This window comes from Ovis canadensis, chromosome 1, assembly GCF_042477335.2.
Source record: "Ovis canadensis isolate MfBH-ARS-UI-01 breed Bighorn chromosome 1, ARS-UI_OviCan_v2, whole genome shotgun sequence".
In the NCBI taxonomy this organism is placed as follows: Eukaryota; Metazoa; Chordata; class Mammalia; order Artiodactyla; family Bovidae; genus Ovis; species Ovis canadensis.
The window spans coordinates 181,847,446-181,866,774 of record NC_091245.1 but is presented as its reverse complement, the minus strand read 5'-3'; the positions used below and the strand labels follow the sequence as shown (position 1 = coordinate 181,866,774).

The window sequence follows — 19,329 nt, the reverse complement described above, 5'->3', positions numbered from 1 at the left end:
CTAGCGAACAATACAGTCAAGATGGCTAAAGGTGATCCCAAGAAACCAAAGGGCAAGATGTCTGCTTATGCCTTCTTTGTGCAGACATGCAGAGAGGAACATAAGAAGAAAAACCCAGAGGTCCCTGTCAATTTTGCTGAGTTTTCCAAGAAATGCTCTGAGAGGTGGAAGACCATGTCCGGGAAAGAGAAGTCGAAGTTCGATGAAATGGCAAAGGCGGATAAAGTGCGCTATGATCGGGAAATGAAGGATTACGGACCAGCTAAGGGAGGCAAGAAGAAGAAGGACCCTAATGCCCCCAAGAGACCACCGTCTGGATTTTTCCTATTCTGCTCTGAATTCCGCCCCAAGATCAAGTCTGCAAACCCTGGCATCTCTATTGGAGATGTGGCGAAGAAGCTGGGTGAGATGTGGAATAACTTAAGTGACAGTGAGAAGCAGCCATACATCAACAAGGCAGCGAAGCTGAAGGAGAAGTATGAGAAGGATGTCGCAGACTATAAGTCTAAAGGGAAGTTTGATGGTGCCAAGGGTGCTGCTAAAGTTGCCCGGAAAAAGGTGGAAGAGGAAGACGAAGAGGATGAGGAGGAGGAGGAGGAGGAGGAGGAGGAGGAAGAGGATGAATAAAAAAAAAAACTGTTAAAAAAAAAAAAAAAGAAAGAAACTCTAACCCCCAATATGGCTATACTTGGATATAGAGAATTTAAGGAGAAAATTAAAGTTAAATGAGGTTGCTCTAGTCTGAATTGTGTCCACCTACAATCCATATGTTGAAGCCCCAACTCCCAGTGTAATGGTATTTGGAGACGGGGGCCTTTGGGTTCTGAAACTCTAAGAAAATAAATTTCTGTTGTTTAAGCTGTTCAGTTGATAACATTTTGTCATGGCAGACCTAACAGACTAACTCATCCAACTTTGTTCTTCTTTTTCAAGATTGTTTTTGCTATTCTGGGTAACTTACATTTCCATGTGAATTTTAGGATCCACTTGTCAATTTCTATAAAAGTGCCAGTTGGGATTCTGATAGGGATTGTATTAAATCTGCAAATTAGCTTGTGGAGTATTGTCATCCTAGCAATATTGTTATCTAATCCATGAGCATGAGATTCTTTTCTTTTACTTAAGTTGCCTTTAATTTCTTCCAACAATTGCTGAATTTATTTATTGGTTCTAGCACATTTTTATTGGTTTTCTTGGGATTATATATATACAAAAACATGTCATCTATCAATGGAGATTGTTTTATTTCTTCATTTTTAAAGTAGATATCTTTTACTTTTTTTTCCTTGTATAATTTTCCTGGCTAGAACCTTCAATACAATGTTGGATAGAAGTGGTAAGAAAGGGCATCCTTTGTCTTATTCCTGACCTTAAAGGGGAATTATTAGTCTTTCACCAGTAAATATGTGGCTATGAACTTTATCCAACTAATGAAATTCCTTGCTAGCCCTAGCTTGTTTTTCTTTTTTAATCATGAAAGGATGTTGTATTTTGTCAAAAATTTTTGCTGTACTGATTGACATGATCATGTTTTTTGTCCTTTATTCTACTAATAGTGTATTACATTGATTTTCATGTGTTGAACAACCTTGTATAAATCATGGTATATAATCTTTTTATATGTTGCTGATTTTGGCTTGCTAATATTTTCTTGAGGATTTTTGTTTCTACATTCATAGACACAATGAATGTAAATATTGGTCTGTAGTTTTCCTGTGATGTTCTTTGTCTGGTTTTGGTATCACGGTAATAATACTGCCTCCATAGAGCAAGTTGGGAACTCCTTTTTGGAATGTTTTGTGACAGACTGGTGTTAATTCTACTGTAACATTTGACAGATTGATCAGTGAAGCCATCTGGGCCTGAGTTTTTCTCTGTTGGTAGATTTTTGATTACTAATTCAATCTCTTTCCTAGTTATAGGTTTATTCAGATTTTCTATTTCTGACTGAGTCAGTTTCAATAGTTTGTGACTTTCTAGTTATCTGTCCATTTCGTTTAGGTTAATTAATTTGTTGGTATACAATTGTTCATAGTATAAACCATTTCCTTTTGTAAGGTTAGTAATAATGTTACCACTTTCACTTCTGAAACATAATTTTAATCTTTTTTCTTGGGTAACCTAGCTAAAGGTTTGTCAATTTTGGTGATCTTTTTTTTTTTTTTAGTTTTTAAAGTATTTTATTAGGATTTGGTGATTTTTCAAATAAAGAATTTATGGTTCTTTTAATTAACATTATTTTTCCATTCTTTATTTCATTCATTTTTATTCTAACCTTTACTGTTTCCTTGCTTCTATTTGCTTTGTGTTTAGTTTCCTCTCTTTTTTCTAATTTCTTAAGGTGGAAAGTTATTGATTTGAGATCACTCTTCTTTTTCAATGTAGGTGTTTATAGTTATAAATCTCCCTCTTAGGCACTGCTTTAGCCAACTTTATCTCATAAGTTTTGGTATGTTGTGTTTCTCTTTTTATTTATTCAAAGTATTTTCTAATTTTCCTTGTGATTTCTTCTTTCACTCATTGGCTTTCTACGAATATTATGCTTAATACCCACTTTTTTGTGAGTTTCCCAAATTTCCTTCTATTACTGAATTCTAATTTCATCCCACTGTGATTAGAGACCACATTTTGTATTATTTCAGTTCTTTTGGATTTATTAAAGCTTGTTTTATGACCTGGTAGATATCCAATTTTAAAAATCTATTAATAAGTCTTGCTTCATTAATAACCTAGGGAGGTCCCTGGTGGCCTAGCGGTTAGGATTCCAGGCTTTCACAGCCATGGCCTGGGTTCAGTCCCTGGTCAGGGAATTGAGATCCCAGAAGCCATGCAGTGAGGCCAAAATAATAATAATAGGAACCTTAATTTGGGAGGAGTTCTGGATAATGATATCTCTAAGCTGCTGGGGCACAGAACGTATGCTAGAAACAAAAACAACTAATAGCACCACAATTAACCTTTCCTAATACAACAGAGCACACTGTAAGATAAATATTTAATAGTGTAGTTTTCCCCCCATGATGATGGAAAAGAGATCACTGAATCAATATAGCGAGGTAGTTAGGACCAAGATCTCTGCAATTAAACTACCTGGGTTAATATCTTGGCACTACCACTTAGTTCTATGACTTGGAGTCACTTTTCTTTAGCTTCCTCATGTACACAATAAGAATAATTATGGTAGCAAATTTCTGTGAGAACCAAAGAGAAAATAAATGTAAAAATACACAGTATGTATAACAATTATTATATATTTGGCAAATGCTAGTTGTTGTTATCATTATGAAAATTTAAATGTTTGACCCTGAAATTCCATTACCTATGTGAGAAAGAGCCACACGTGAGCTTAAGAAAGCATGGTCAGGCTGTTCACCACAGTACTGTTTGTAATAAAACAATGGAAATGAACTAATGGTCTAGGAAACCATAGTAAATCCATTCTACAAAATATTATACAGTACATTAATAAACAGAGATAGGCTGATCTATATGTGCTAATCTGTGACTCCAAGAGATATGTTGTCTTTTTTTAAGAAAACAGAACTGAAGGACAACAAATGTAGGATAGCATTTACTTTAAAAATAAAGCAAAGATATATGCTTATATAGAGAGAGTTATACATGTAAATACAAAGGAAAGATATGAAAAGATATATGCTATCCCATGGACTGTAGCCTGCCAGGCTCCTCTGCCATGGGATTTCCCGGGCTAGAATACTGGAGTGGGTTGCCATTTCCTTCTCCAGGGAATCTTCCCAACCCAGGGACTAAACCTGAGTCTCCTGCATTGGCAAGGCAGGTTCTTTACCACTGGGCCACCAGGAAAGCCCTGAAAAGATATATACCAAACTGATAATAGTGTTTGCCTCTAAAAAGGCAATGAGATTAGCATGGAAGGAAGATGTTAGTTTCAGAACTGTTTGATAACTTTGTCAAATAATGCAACGTATACATATGACAAAAATTCAATTAACCATCAAGCCAAGAAAAAAAGAGAAATTTATTCAAGCCAAACTGAAGATTATAACCCAGAGACAGTCAGAAATTTCTGAGGACTGTTCCACTAGTCAGCAGTTAGAGATGCAGTTAGACAAAGAATCATACATCGTATTAACAGGTTAAATTATATAGTTCATCAGAAATGTTTGGTCAAGTGTGTATGTACAAGAGCAAGTCTCTAGCTCACTGAGAACCCCTGTATGGGATGGAAAAAGAAATATTAATCTTAAAATTACGACACTGGTGTCTGAAGAATAGGTCTATTCTCCTCAAAGGTTGATTATAGCCTCCTGCCCCAGGAGATCTGGTTAATATGTAACAGAGATGTATACTGCACACTGGGAGAGGCCTATCCCAAATGGGGACATGCTGGGGTTGTGTTATGTGTGTTTCAGTTCTAACTTAGTTTGGTTGTTCTGCCATACAGAAATTTATAATTTTTCCTCATCAGATACATTAATCGTACAGTTAAGAATAAGTCTATTTTAGGGCTTCTCTGGTGGCTGAGTGGTAAAGAAGCTGCCTGTCAACGCAGGAGACACAGGTTTGACCCCTGATCTGGGGAGATCCCACATGCCACAGAGCAACTAAGCCTGTGGGCCACAACTACCGAGTCTGCACTCAAGAACCTGGGAGCCAGGACTACTGGGCTCTCATGCCGTGCTTGATTCCAGGACTGAGATGGGGAAAGCCTGTAACATCTTGTGCTAAAAAGCATGGAAATGCTCAAATAATGCTGAAAACAGTCACAAGGATACTAGAGCCAGTTTGAGGGGCTCCCACTGACCACACTTGGGACAATTTGAATATTAAAATAAATAATGATAGCAGTGGATTATAACTTATTAACTAAAATAAGACATTATGAGGTCACACTGATATGAGTAAATAAATGAATGAATCTGATGAGGAATTGTATATTTACAAAATAGCTTACTACAAAACATAATTACAAAGGAAAACAGACTAACTTTACAATAAAGTCTTATTTACACCATCTTATTTAAGTGATCAAAGTGAATATCAAGAATATTAACAGCAAGATATGTGTGTGTGTGTGTGTGTTCAGTTGCTCAATTGTGGCCCATGGACTATAGCCCACTAGGCTCCTCTGTCCATTGAATTTGCCAGGCAAGAATACTAGAGTGGGTTGCCTTTTCCCACTCCAGGGGATCTTCCCGGCCCAAGGATCCAACCCATGACTCTTTTGTCTTCTGCACTGGCAGGCAGGTTCTTTACCACAAGCGCCACTTAAGAAGCCCCACCATCTGCGAAGATGCAATGTAAAGAACAGAGAATAACTTCTGTGCTGCTGCTGCTGCTGCTGCTAAGGCATGTCAGTCGTGTCTGACTCTGTGTGATCCCACAGACAGCAGCCCACCAGGCTCCCCCGTCCCTGGGATTCTCCAGGCAAGAACACTGGAGTGGGTTGCCATTTCCTTCTTTAGTGCATGAAAGTGAAAAGTGAAAGTGAAGTCGTTCAGTCGTGTCCGACTCTTCACAACCCCATGAACTGTAGCCTACCAGACTCCTCCATCCATGGGATTTTCCAGGCAAGAGTACTGGAGTGGGGTGCCATTGTCTTCTCTGAACTTCTGCGCTATTTCTGCCAAAATTGCAAAACTTAAACTTAATCATAAGAAAATACCAGACAAACACAACTGAGGGATATCCTACAAAATAACACCCATTAATATCATCTTTAGAAGTGTCAAGGGCACAAAAGTCAAGCAACGACTAAGAGATTAGTTGAGAATACGGAAATTAAAGACCTTGACAACTAAATGTAATACGCATTTCTGAACTGGGTCTATTTGCTATAAAGGATATTATTGGGATAATAGAGGAAACTGAAACAGGTTTGAGAACTCAGCAGTGACAATGATCAATACTAAATTCTTGAATTTGATGGTCATGCAGTGGTTCGGTAAGAGAATGTCTTTGATAGAAATACATGCTAGACTATCTGGGGTGATGTCTTGGATGATAAGGCTTCAGAGTGACAACTTATTCTCAAATAGTTTCCAGGGGAAAAGTTCTTTGTACTTTACCTGGAAGTGTTTTGTAATGATGAGACTGTTTAAAACAAAAAGTGCATGTGAAAGAAACTTTACAAGATTAAAAAGTATCATTATGATGGTTCAATCTATTTATCTCCCCGGTCCCCTGCTCTATTGCCTCTTTTCTCTTTCATTTCCTTCCCTGTTTTGTTCTTTCCTTCTCCTCCTTCCTCCCCTACCATGTTTTCCTTTTTCCTTCCTTCCTTCTTTTTCTTTCTCAGCATTTTGCTTCTAAAGTTATATACAGAGCTGTTAATTAATTTTCCAGGTGAGTAGAGAAAGATTCTTCATACCAAGAACTGATGGATATTATAGGTGCATTATAAAAATGATGGCAGCTAAAGCAAATTGCCATTCTAAAAAAAGATTCTAATGATTATGTCCTTACTTATATGCTACCAAATCTCTGTTCACCAGAACTGTTCATTTTTATTAGTTGATACTGTGAAGGTATTAATTGACTAAACAACAATCATATAACTATTAGAGTATTTAAAAATAATAAGGATGTTTTGCTAAGGTTTATCCCACCTACCTCTTGTAATTAAGAAATGAAAAATATGAGAGAAAGTTTTCTGTAAATAATAAACTACAAAAAATTTGAGCAGTTATTTAAAGTCAATCAACAATCAGTATTTAAGTATACAGAAATCTAGTATTAAATATAGTGTATCTCTATCAGATATTCCTAACTCCAAGAACTGCTTATATTCCCAACTCTGATGATCACTATGAGGCAAATTTTCTCCACATTATGTAATACGGCAAAGGTAGTTTTTCAACTTTTCACCCTCTGTAACAATCTGGATAGCATTTGGGATGAGTCGAGCAGCTTTCTCCTTGGTTATGAAGGTTATGTTCTTTAAAGTAATAGAAATCTAAACATACAAAAAAATAATGAAAAGCTGCAAAACAAATTTCTCAGAAACATACACAACACAAAATATCAAGTATGACATCAACCTGGTCCAGAATATTCAGATTAAAAACCTGAAAGAGTTAATAAGCACGTTTGCATTCTCGGAGGAAAACATGGTGAACAGACATTCTTTCCTTCAGTAATTTCCCCCATCAGCTCCTATTATCTAATATTAGGATTAAGTGTTAAAAAGACATGCAATTATTTATGTTCCATGTTAAAACACACAGAGACACAAACAAAACTCAGTCTGTCACATAAGACATGCTTTTGGCAGCCAAAAAGAGGTGTGTTCAAGCTTTTTTCAACCTGAAATCTCTTTCCCAACTATATTAAATATATACAAATGGAGCTCAATGTATTAAGAAAAATATATCACACACTTATACGACATAAATAAATGTAGATGTATACAAGTATAGATAAATATATATCAACTTACTTTGAAATCTAAAGTATACTGTTTTTAGGAGCGCTGTATACACATTTCTGTCTATGCAATTATTTGTATCAGCAAATCTAATGAAAACATGTCTTACTGTAGTTTCCCATTTGAAGATGTTGCTATAGAAACACAGACAGTTTTCTGAAAGGTAGAGTTGTCCCTGAAGCAAAACGTCCCTCTGAAGAGCACAAGCATTATGTACATACACAAGAAATAAGGAACAGCTTAGTAACCCTAACCTGTGCCAGCTTCACAAATCTCATACTACTTTACCCCGGAAAGCCATCATTTTGCTCATTAGTTCACTCATTCATTCATCCCTTCTTCCTATACTTTGAGCACCACACACCAGATATTTTTTGCTAGTCACTAGGGTTACCAGACATAAAACTTGCCCTTGTGGAATGCTGTCTAGTGGAGAAGGTATACAATTAACAAATAGAAAAATAAGCCTAATGACCAAAGTGTGGAGAAAGCTGAGAGCGTACAAGAAGCATACAGGTATGGGATTTGGGGCAGAGAGAATATATATATATATATATATATATATATATATATATAAACGTTCTCCAGAAAAAGTGACTTTTAAACTGAAATCTAAAGATCAATAAAGGGTCAGCTGGACCATGAGGGAACAGGATGTGCAAAGGCCCTGTGGTAGAAAGAAGCAATACCTTTAAGCAACTTTACAAAGATAGATCTCTTGCTAGAGAAGCTGGAGAAGCTGGATCATATAAGGTCTCACAGGCCATGGCAGACTGTGGACTTTATGAAAAGCCAAGTGGAAGGAACATAATCAAATGTATGTTATTAAACACCAAATAATTCACACTGTGAGAATGGATTTAGATAAATCATTAGGAAATCCAGGGGGAAACATGGTGGCTCACACCAAAAGATGCCAGTACTAGAGAAAGAAGTAATTAGATTCAGAGATATTTAAGGGGTAGTACTGACTGGGGCTTCCCAGATGGCACGAGAGGTAAAGAACCCACTTGCCAGTGCAGGAGACACAAGAAACACGGGTTCAGTCCCTAGGTCAGGAAGATCTCCTGGAGGAGGGCATGATAACCCATTCCTGTATTCGTGCCTGGAGATTCCCATGGACAGAGGAGCCTAGCAGGCTACAGTCTATAGTGTTACCCAACAGTCAGAGACAACTGAAGCGAATTTGCACTCACATATGGATAGGGAATTGGTAACTAATTAGATGTTGGATGAGGGTGAGGGAGGGATGACTCTATAAATTTTATACACTTTAAGTTTAGCTTCAAATTTGGTCCTTTCTAATTCAGCACTAAAATCCAGCAAAATCAAGAGGGCTCTGATAAATGCCTTACTCCCTACCAGTAAGTTAACACCACACCTCTAAGATCAAGACATGGCTCTGTGGCTAATGTAAATAGCATTGCTAAATTATTAATAAGATATAAAGAGCTGCTATGAGGAGATTTAGCTTAATTGATATATTTTTAAATGATATTAAGTGACTAGTAATTTTAGGAAAAAGTTATTGAGATTATGAACCCTAAGATATTTAAATTTGCTTATGTTAAATTTCTAAGCAAATACTAAAAATTTAACAAAGGAACTCGAGTCTTTCACAGTGCTTCCTTCAGCAAAACAGAACTGAGACACCACCAAACCAAAAAAGAAAAAATCCTAGTAAATAATTAAGCAGATTAAGTTACTCATTGACTAGTATGCATCTCTCAAACAGGGATGGGGCTAAAGGTCATCTTGAGGTATTCTGAAACTCTTATCTAAACCACTGAAACATTTTATTAATTCAGTTCTTCTCAAATATCAGATCAGAAATATGTGGTAGAACAAAGTCCTACTGTATAGCACAGGAAACTCTGCTCAATATAAAGTGGCAGTCTGTGGAAAGGGAGTTTGTGGGGAGAACAGATACATGTATATGTACGGATGAGTCCCTTTGCTGTCCTCCTAAAACCATCACAACATTGTTAATTGGCTGCTGTTTAGTCGCTAAGTTGTATCCAACTCTTTTGTGACTCCATGGACTGCAGCCTGCCAGGCTCCTCTGTCCATGGGATTTCTTAGGCAAGAATACTGGAGGGGTTGCCATGTCCTCCTCCAGAGGATCTTCCCGACCCAGGGATCGAGCCCACGTCTCCTGAACTGCAGTTGGATTCTCTCCAATATAAAACAAAAAGTTCAAAAAAATTTTTTTAATTAAAAATAAAGACATAGATTGATCACGATAGATTGCCAGGCCACTCCCCAAGTTTTCGATTAACTACATCTGGGCTTGGGGAAGAGTCTGCACATCTAGCAAGGTCCCAGCTGATGTCACTGTTGCTAGTCGTGGACCACAATTTGAGAACCGCTGCTCTATTTTACCGGAGAAGGCAATGGCACCCCACTCCAGTACTCTTGCCTGGAAAGCCCCATGGACGGAGGAGCCTGGTAGGCTGCAGTCTATGGGGTCATGAAGAGTCGGACACGACTGAGCGATTTCCCTTTCACTTTTCACTTTCATGCATTGGAGAAGGAAATGGCAACCCACTCTGTGTTCTTGCCTGGAGAATCCCAGGGACGGGGGAGCCTGGTGGGCTGCCATCTCTGGGGTCACACAGAGTCGGACACGACTGAAGTGACTTAGCAGCAGCAGCAGCAGCAGCAGCAGCTCTATTTTACATTAACTCTTTTCAAAGATATGCTAACATTTTAACTGAAGACTATTTGATACAGATTGACAGGTTTTTTCCAGCGGTTTTTAAAAACAATCTCTCTAAAACAGGTATGTTTTATTGTAATAAACTCCTACCTCACTAAAGCTGTTTTTTTACAAGATGGCTTCCTAGCAATAAGTCCCAGGCAAGATATGGACAAAAAAATTTTTTAAAGCAAAGGGATTTTACCTTTTTTCCTCCCAGTTTCCCTACTGACTACCAAACCTGTACCACAATACTAATCGGCACTTCAGAAGGCAATCTTCTACCTGACTTGAGTCATATTAACAGTCTGATTCATCTACAATTGAATTATGTTTGACAAAAATTGTTTTATGTACTCATAACTCTGTGTGTGTGTGTGCTCAGTTGTGTCCAACTCTGTGTGATTCCAAGGACTGTAGCCTGCCAGGCTCCTCTGTCCATGGGATTTTCCAGGTAATAGTACTACAGTGGGCTGCCATTTCCTCCTTGAGAGAACCTTCCTGACACAGGAATCAAACCTGCATCTCCTGTCTCTCCTGCATTGCAGATGGATTCTTTATCACTGAGCCATTAGGGAAGTCCCTTTTATAACTTTATCATTGGTTACTGGAAAATTTAAATAAAGTTTAGTAAACTAACCAAGCAGCACAGCTCACTTTGATGCATGTATTAACATCAACTTACTAGTTTTTACATGATCAATTTCAGCCAAGTGAATGGCTCCAACGCCTAAAGATTTACTTTAATAACTAAAATATAACAAAGGATACAGTTGAAATATGTGAAAAGTGTTAACAGGAATACAAATGGAGTGAATCAGCACTATATACTCCCAGAGTAAGCTTGCACAAAAGTCGCACACTCATTTTCAAACGAACAAGATGTACTATTTAATTTTACAGAAGAATTTAGGCATAGCTCTGTAAAGGAGATGATGAGTTAAGAGAATGTGTTTTTTACGCAATAATGGCAGGAAACACACATCCCGAAGTATTCTTTTCTAGCAGCAATTGATTTCAGACACGAGTAGCAGTAAGTGGCAGCTTGCAGCAAGCAGCAGCAAAAGGTAGCTAGAAGCAGGCTCCTAGTTTCCAAGACCAGGAGTCCTAACCACTGGGCCACAGGAGCCAGCAGTTAGGGCTAAGGTCCCTAGTCTTGCCTGCCTAGTCAAGAATGAATTCAGGCAAGGAGGCGGAGAAGAGTAAAGCAAAAAGTTTACTGAAAAAATTCAGGCAAGGAGGCGGAAAAGAGTAAAGTTTATTGAAAAGTACATGTGGAAAGGTGCGTGGGCTGGCTCAGAGAGAAAGTCCCGCCTTTTGGTTAAGTTTAAATCCTTTATAAAGGGGCAGTCTTCCGGGTCTTCCCTCAGGCCAATCACCTTGCTTTGTCCCACTTGGTTAACTTGTTTCAGGACCCTCCCTGGGGTGTACACGCACACCCTAGCCAAGATGGATCTCGAAGTGAATGAGCATGAGCATGATTCATGGCCTCGAATTAACCTCTGACTTTTTACTCCAAGGAGCCTTTCTGCTCCTGTGTAGTGTCTTCCTAATCAGACAGGGTTTTGTCCTTTCTTTGTCCTTGCCATGATTATTCCCTTGAATGAAGAGACAAAGACCGGCTATTTACTCTGTTTCTATTAGTTGTAAATTCCTCAACTGAAGCCCACCTATCTCTTATCTCAAGAAATGAAAGCAGAAGGGTGGCTGATTATAAATTTCCAACCTGAAGCCCATCTATCTCCTACCTCACAATCATCTTTGGGAGTCCAAAAAAGTTGATATTGCTTAAGTAAGACTCATTTTTAGGACTGCTTTCTATCATAATTTTGTACATAAACTACAAAAGATAACCATTCATTTTTTTATACTTTACATTGCTGGGTTTTTTTTTGTTGTTGTTCCTTTGCTTTTTACCTGAGCAAACTGTAAGGGCAGATGCAAACTGAAAAAGAAAAAATTAATTTTTTCTGGTTGAAAAAAAAATGGAAAGAGATCCCCTCCTCTCTTTAGAGCGTTTTCCTTAGAAAGCTTGTAAATTCTTTCTCTGCACCTGTGAAATATGAATCTTTTTAAAAGCAAAATAAGCCTCTTGCCAGTTTTATAACCCTGATGTTTCCTCCAGGACCTGGGAGCCACCTCTTTCAAACAACAGGGATAAGACCCCATCTCCTAGTTTCTTTGAGTGGGTAATTTCCATGGGTGCCTTGATTCAAGTTGCAAACTAATTCCTGTCTTTAAGAAGTGAGTTTATTTTTCCTTTGGATAAAGCCAATTAGCTAAAACAGCTGACCCAATTACCAGATGAATTTAGGATAAACTGATATGACATATGGTGCTGTCAAGTCCTCTAACTCGAGGGCTAGTTATTACTTATCTTTAGAATATGTGTAATGGCTGTATCTGCCTGCCTACATAAAAAAGAGGAGATTTCTTTCTGCCTTCACAATCTCTTTTGCAGATTGCTTGTGATGTCCATCACACTCTAATTTAATGCTTATTCAGTAATAAAACCAAGTGTTTTCTTTCTCTTTTACTTTTGTAAAGAGGTTTTCTGGGTGGGTAGGATATTTTGTTTATAATTATATTTCTCCAGTGCAACATTTTTTAGGGTAAAAAATCTACCTTGTTCACTCATTTAATCAGAGACATTAAAAAATGTTTTGAGCAATGGCGTCACTATAAAAAGTATACGTTCTCCCAAGAGAATACATTCAAAGCAACAGTCATATTTAGAAGTGTGAACAAACCTAGTCCATGGAACTTCTGGTCTAAGTTGACATGAGTGTCTAGGTCTGTTCCTTTTGCAATGCTGAAGGGTAGACAGAATGGGTACATTGGTCGACTAGAAGTTTTGATTAAATTTTAAGAGACAGAAAATGGACACTAATGGATAAGCCACAGTGTGGAGAAATTCTCAGCTCAAAAAATACACAAGAGAAGGTTGAAGCTATGCCACTCCAGAGAGACTCCACACTGAGAATCACAAAGAGTGACAGCTAGAACAGGGACCAATATCAGGTAACTGACTGGTGAGCTCTCTACGGTAGAGAGGTCAGCCACACTTACCCACATCTTCCAACACAGAAGAGTCTTGTGTCTTTGCAGCCTCATCATCATTTGGTGTTGTCCACTGTTTTAGTGCTTAATTTTAGCAATTCTATTAGATATGTCATTTATTTAATTGTGCTTTTAATCTGTATTTTCCTATGATAGTGTGCAATTTTTCATATGCTTATTTGCCATCCACGTATCTCCTTTGGTAAAGAATCTGCCCTTTTTTTTTTCTCATTAAGCTTTTTTTAATGGGTCTCAAATTCTGTAACAGATTTTTGGTCAAGTCGTTTTCATTAAAAAGTACTGATTTTCCAAACAAATAACTTAAACTGCCACACACAAAACATATGGACCACAAAAACATTCTCCTTTCCTTCTGAAGGTTTTACAATGCATTGTTGTCATTAACCAGTCTTTTACTACTAAACTGAAATGGCCAATTGAGATAAACAGTTCTGAGACAGTTCTTCCAACACTGATTAATACTGGGATGGCAGGTATTGGGGATAACATCCATTTAGCCTTCTGAGCTTTCTGGGCAGACTTGGTGACCTTGCCAGCTCCAGCTGCCTTCTTGTCCACTGCTCTGATGACACCCACAGCAACTGTCTGTCTCATGTCATGCACAGCAAAACGGCCCTGGGGAGGATAGTCAGAGAAGCTCTCGACACACACGGGCTAGCCAGGAACCGTATCAACGATGGCAGCATCACCACATTTCAAGAATTTAGGGCCATCTTCCAGCTTTTTCCCAGAAAGACGATCAATCTTCTCCTTCAGCTCAGCAAACTTGCAAGCAACGTGAGCTGTGTGACAGTCCAGCACAGGTGCATATCCAGCACTGACTTGGCCTGGATGGTTCCAAATAATCACCTGAGCTGTGAAGCCAGCTGCTTCCATTGGTGAGGCACTTTTGCTGTCACCAGCCACATTGTCATGACAAACATCTTTGACAGACAAATTCTTGACATTGAAGCCCACACTGTCCCCAGGAAGGGCTTCACTCAGTGCTTCACGGTGCATTTCTACAGACTTCACTTCAGTTGTTACATTGACTGGAGCAAAGGTGACCACCATGCCAGGTTTGAGAACACCAGTCTCGACACGACCCACAGGGACAGTACCAATACCACCAATTTTATAGATGTCCTGGAGGGGCAAACACAACGGTTTGTCAGCTGGGCGAGTTGGTGGCAGGATGCAATCCAGAGCTTCAAGCAGGGTGGTTCCACTGGCATTGCCGTCCTTACGAGTGACTTTCCATCCCTTGAACCATGGCGGGTTAGCACTTGGCTCCGGCATGTTAGCACTTGGCTCCAGCATGTTGTCACCATTCCAGCCAGAAATTGGCACAAACGCTACTGTGTCGGGGCTGTAGCCAATTTTCTTAATGTAGGTGCTGACTTCCTTAACAATTTCCTCGTATCTCTTCTGGCTGTAGGGTGGAATCCATTTTGTTAACGCCAACAATTAGTTGTTTCACACCCAGGGTGTAAGCTGGAAGGGCATGCTCACGGGTCTGCCCATTCTTGGAGATACCGGCTTCAAATTCACCAACACCAGCAGCAACAATCAGGACAGCACAGTCAGCCTGGGATGTGCCTGTTTTTGATGAAGTCTCTGTGTCCTGGGGCATCAATGATGGTAACATAGTACTTGCTGGTCTCAAATTTCCACAGGGAGATATCAATGGTGATACCACGCTCACATTCAGCTTTCAGTATGTCCAAGACCCAGGCATACTTGAAGGAGCCCTTTTCCATCTCGGCAGCCTCCTTCTCGAACTTTTCAATTGTTCTTGTCGACCCCGCTACATTTGTAGATCAGATGGCCAGTCATGGTCAACTTCCCTGAGTCTACGTGCCCAATGACAACAATGTTGATGTGGGTCTTTTCCTCTCCCATTTTTGCTTAGCTTTAATGGTGGTTTTCATGACACCTGTGTCCTGGTGGCAAACCCGTTGTGAAAAAGCTAATCTGCCCATTTTTTAATAGGGTTGTTTGTGTTCTTACTGTTAACTTTTAAGAATAGTTTCTATTGTGGATAGATGTGTTATGTTTGTTTTTTCAATCAGATATGAGATTTATAACTATTTTCTTCCTGTTGTGTCTTATATTTTCACCCTCTAAAATGTATCTTTTGCATAGCAAAAGATTTTAATTTTGATAAAGTACAACTTATTGATTCTTTCTTATATGAATCATGCTATTGGTGTTACATCTAAAGATTCATCATCAAATTCAAACAGAGATTTCCTCTAGGAGAAAAACCCAGATGTTTTCTTCTACAAATTCTACAGTTTTATATTTAGTTCTGTGATCCATTTTCAGGTAATTTCTGTAAATAGTGTGAGTTTTCCTTCAAGTTTCATTCATTTTTCTGCATATGGACATCTAATTGTTCCAGTACCATTTGTTGAAGATTAACTTTTCTCCATTAAATTATTTCTGCATTTGCACCTTTGTCAAAAATGAGTTCACAATATTTGTTATGAATTTATATCTGAGCTATTTTCTGTTCCATTTATCTAAATGCCTATCCTTGGCAAATCTCAGACTGTCCTGATTACTACAGATTCATAGTAAGCCTTGAAATTGAGTAATGTATGTCTTCCAGCTTTGTTCTTCTTTTTCAGAATTATTTTGGCTATTCTAAATCCTTTGTTTTTCCCATACAAATTTTAAAATCAGTTTGTCTATTTCCTCATCTACGGAAAAGTATTCTGGGATTTTTTCATTTGAGAGAACTGAGACCTCAACAATATTGAGTCTTCCAATCTATAAACATTTATTTATACTTCTTTTGTTAATGTGTTACATTTGTTAGCATATAGAGCCTACATGTTTATTAGATTTATACCTACATACGAAGAATTGATGCTTTTGAACTGTGGTGTTGGAGAAGGCTCTTGAGAGTCCCTTGGACTGCAAGGAGATCCAACCAATCCATTCTGAAGGAGATCAGCCCTGGGATTTCTTTGGAAGGAATGATGCTAAAGCTGAAACTCCAGTACTTTGGCCACCTCATGTGAAGAGTTGACTCATTGGAAAAGACTCTGATGCTGGGAGGGATTGGGGGCAGGAGGAGAAGGGGATGACAGAGGATGAGATGGCTGGATGGCATCACTGACTTGATGGAAGTGAGTCTGAGTGAACTCCTGGAGTTGGTGATGGACAGGGAGGCCTGGCATGCTGCGATTCATGAGGTCGCAAAGAGTCAGACATGACTGAGTGACTGAACTGAACTGAACTTCATTATTGGGAAGTTCTGATGTAAATGTTATTTTTAAAATTTTAATTCCAATTATTCTCTGCTAGTGTATATAAATGTTTCTTTTAGCTTCAAATGATTTTCAATTCTGTTAATGTTGTTATTTATTCGCTAAGTCATGTCCAACTCTTTTCTGACCCTATGGACTGTAGCCTGCCAAGCTCCTCTGTCCATGGGATTTCCCATGCAAGAACACTGGAGTGGTTCTCGTTTCCTTCTCCAGGGGATCTTCCCAACCCAGGGATAAAATCTGCATTTCCTTCATTGGCAGGCAGATTCTTTACCACCGAGACACCACTAAATCCACTCATTAAATCTAGAAATTTTTGTAGATTATCTGAGATTTTCTAAATGAATAATCATGTCTATTGGCAATAAAGTTAGTTTCTATTTCCTATTCTTCTAATGTATATGCCTTTTATTTCAAGTCTACTGCACTTATTGCACTTAAACTTCTAGTAAAATGTTGAGTCATACCTAAATGGTACAGTGGTTTTCCCTACGTTCTTCAATTTAAGTCTGAATTTGGCAATAAGGAGTTCATGATCTGAGCCACAGTCAGCTCCCGGTCTTGTTTTTGCTGACTGTGTAGAGCTTCTCCATCTTTGGCTGCAAAGAATATAATCAGTCTGATTTTGGTGTTGACCATCTGGTGATGTCCATGTGTAGAATCTTCTCTTCTGTTGTTGGAAGAGGGTGTTTGCTATGACCAGTACGTTCTCTTGGCAAAACTTTATTAGCCTTTGGCCTGCTTCATTCTGTATTCCCAAGCCAAATTTGCCTGTTACCCCAGGTGTTTCTTGACTTCCTACTTTTGCATTCCAGTCCCCTATAATGAAAAGGACATCTTTTGCAGATGTTAGTTCTAAAAGGTCTTGTAGGTCTTCATAGAACTGTTCAACTTCAGCTTCTTCAGCATTATTGGTTGAGGCCTAGACTTGGATTACCATGATATTGAATGGTTTGCCTTGGAAACAAACAGAGATCATTCTGTCATTTTTGAGACTGCATCCAAGTACTACATTTCAGACTCTTTTGTTGACCATGATGGCTACTCCATTTCTTCTAAGGGATTCCTGCCCACAGCAGTAGATATAATGGTCATCTGAGTTAAATTCACCCATTCCAGTCCATTTTAGTTCACTGATTCCTAGAATGTCGATGTTCACTCTTGCCATCTCCTGTTTGACCACTTCCAATTTGCCTTGATTCATGGACCTGACATTCCAGGTTCCTATGCAATATTGCTCTTTACAGCATCAGACCTTGCTTCCATCACCAGTCACATCCACAACCAGGCATTATTTTTGCTTTGGCTCATCCCTTCATTCTTTCTGGAGTTATTTCTCCACTGATCTCCAGTAGCATATTGGGCACCTACCAACCTGGGGAGTTCCTCTTTCAGTATCCTATCCTTTTGCCTTTTCATACTGTTCATGGGGTTCTCAAGGCAAGAATACTGAAGTGGTTTGCCGTTCCCTTCTCCAGTGGGACCACATTCTGTCAGACCTCTCCACCAAGACCCCCACCTGTCCTGGGTGGCCCCACATGGCATGGCTTAGTTTCATTGAGTTAGACTAGGCTGTGGTCCATGTGATCAGATTGGCTAGTTTACTGTGATTATGGTTTCAGTGTGTCTGCCCTCTGACACCCTCTCACAACACCTACCATCTTACTTGGGTACACCACCCTTATGGCAGAGAGTGAAGAGGAACTAAAAAGCCTCTTGATGAAAGTGAAAGAGGAGAGTGAAAAAGGTGGCTTAAAGCTCAACATTCAGAAAAAGAAGATCATGGCATCTGGTCCCATCACTTCATGGCAAATAGATGGGGAAACAGTGGAAACAGTGTCAGACTTTATTTTGGGCGGGCTCCAAAATCACTGCAGATGGTGAATGCAGCCATGAAATTAAAAGACGCTTACTCCTTGGAAGGAAAGTTATGTCCAACCTAGATAGCATATTCAAAAGCAGAGACATTACTTTGCCAACTAAGGTCCGTCTAGTCAAGTCTGTGGTTTTTCCTGTGGTCATGTATGGATGTGAGAGTTGGACTGTGAAGAAGGCTGAGCATCAAAGAATTGATGCTTTTGAACCGTGGTGTTGGAGAAGACTCTTGAGAGTCCCTTGGACTGCATGGTGGTTCAACCAGTCCATCCTAAAGGAGATCAGTCCTGGGTGTTCATTGGAAGGACTGATGCTAAAGCTGAAACTCCAGTACTTTGGCCACCTCATGCGAAGAGTTGACTCATTGGAAAGACCCTGATGCTGGGAGGGTTTAGGGGCAGGAGGAAAAGGGGATGACGGAGGATGAGATGGCTGGATGGCATCACCTACTCGATGGACATGAGCTTGAGTGAACTCTGGGAGTTGGTGATGGACAGGGAGGCCTGGCGTGCTGCGATTCATGGGGTCGCAAAGAGTCGGACACAACTGAGTGACTGAACAGAACTGAACTGAAAATGTTGAGTAAGAATAGTGAGAGAAGACATTTTTTACCTAGTTTCTAATTTTAGGTGGAAGGCATTCAGTCTCTCATCATTAAGTACAATGTTAGTTGGAGGTTTTTCATAGTTTCTTCTAAGGAAGTAGAATAAGTTCTATTTCTAACTTGCTGAGAGCTTTATTATGAAAGAATGTTGAATTCTGTCAAATACTTTTTCTGCATTTATTGAGATGATTATATGGTTTTTCATATTTGGTCTAAGATGATAACATATATTGATTGATTTTTCTTTTTTTTAACATGCTGAACCAGCCATGCATTCCTGGAATGAACCTCACTTGGTCATAATCCATAATCTGTTTTATAAATTGCTGAATCTCATATGCTAATCTTTTGTTTCAACTCTTTATTTCTATGTTCATGACAGACATTAGTCTTTTCCTAGAATGTT

The 19,329-nt window shown here is 38.9% G+C and overlaps 1 protein-coding gene and 2 pseudogenes across 1 annotated transcript; 1 reads left to right on the top strand and 2 right to left on the bottom strand.

Annotated features, from left to right (window-relative positions):
- LOC138420752 (high mobility group protein B3) lies at positions 1–658 on the top strand. The gene has a single exon (XM_069554186.1). The coding sequence runs from the start codon at positions 22–24 to the stop codon at positions 625–627; it is 606 nt and encodes a 201-aa protein (XP_069410287.1). The 5' UTR covers positions 1–21; the 3' UTR covers positions 628–658.
- A 4,823-nt stretch (positions 659–5,481) lies between these two features.
- LOC138420778 (protein Aster-C-like) overlaps positions 5,482–19,329 on the bottom strand; it is a 40,539-nt pseudogene continuing 26,691 nt past the window's right edge.
- LOC138420671 (elongation factor 1-alpha 1 pseudogene) lies at positions 13,384–15,144 on the bottom strand (annotated as a pseudogene).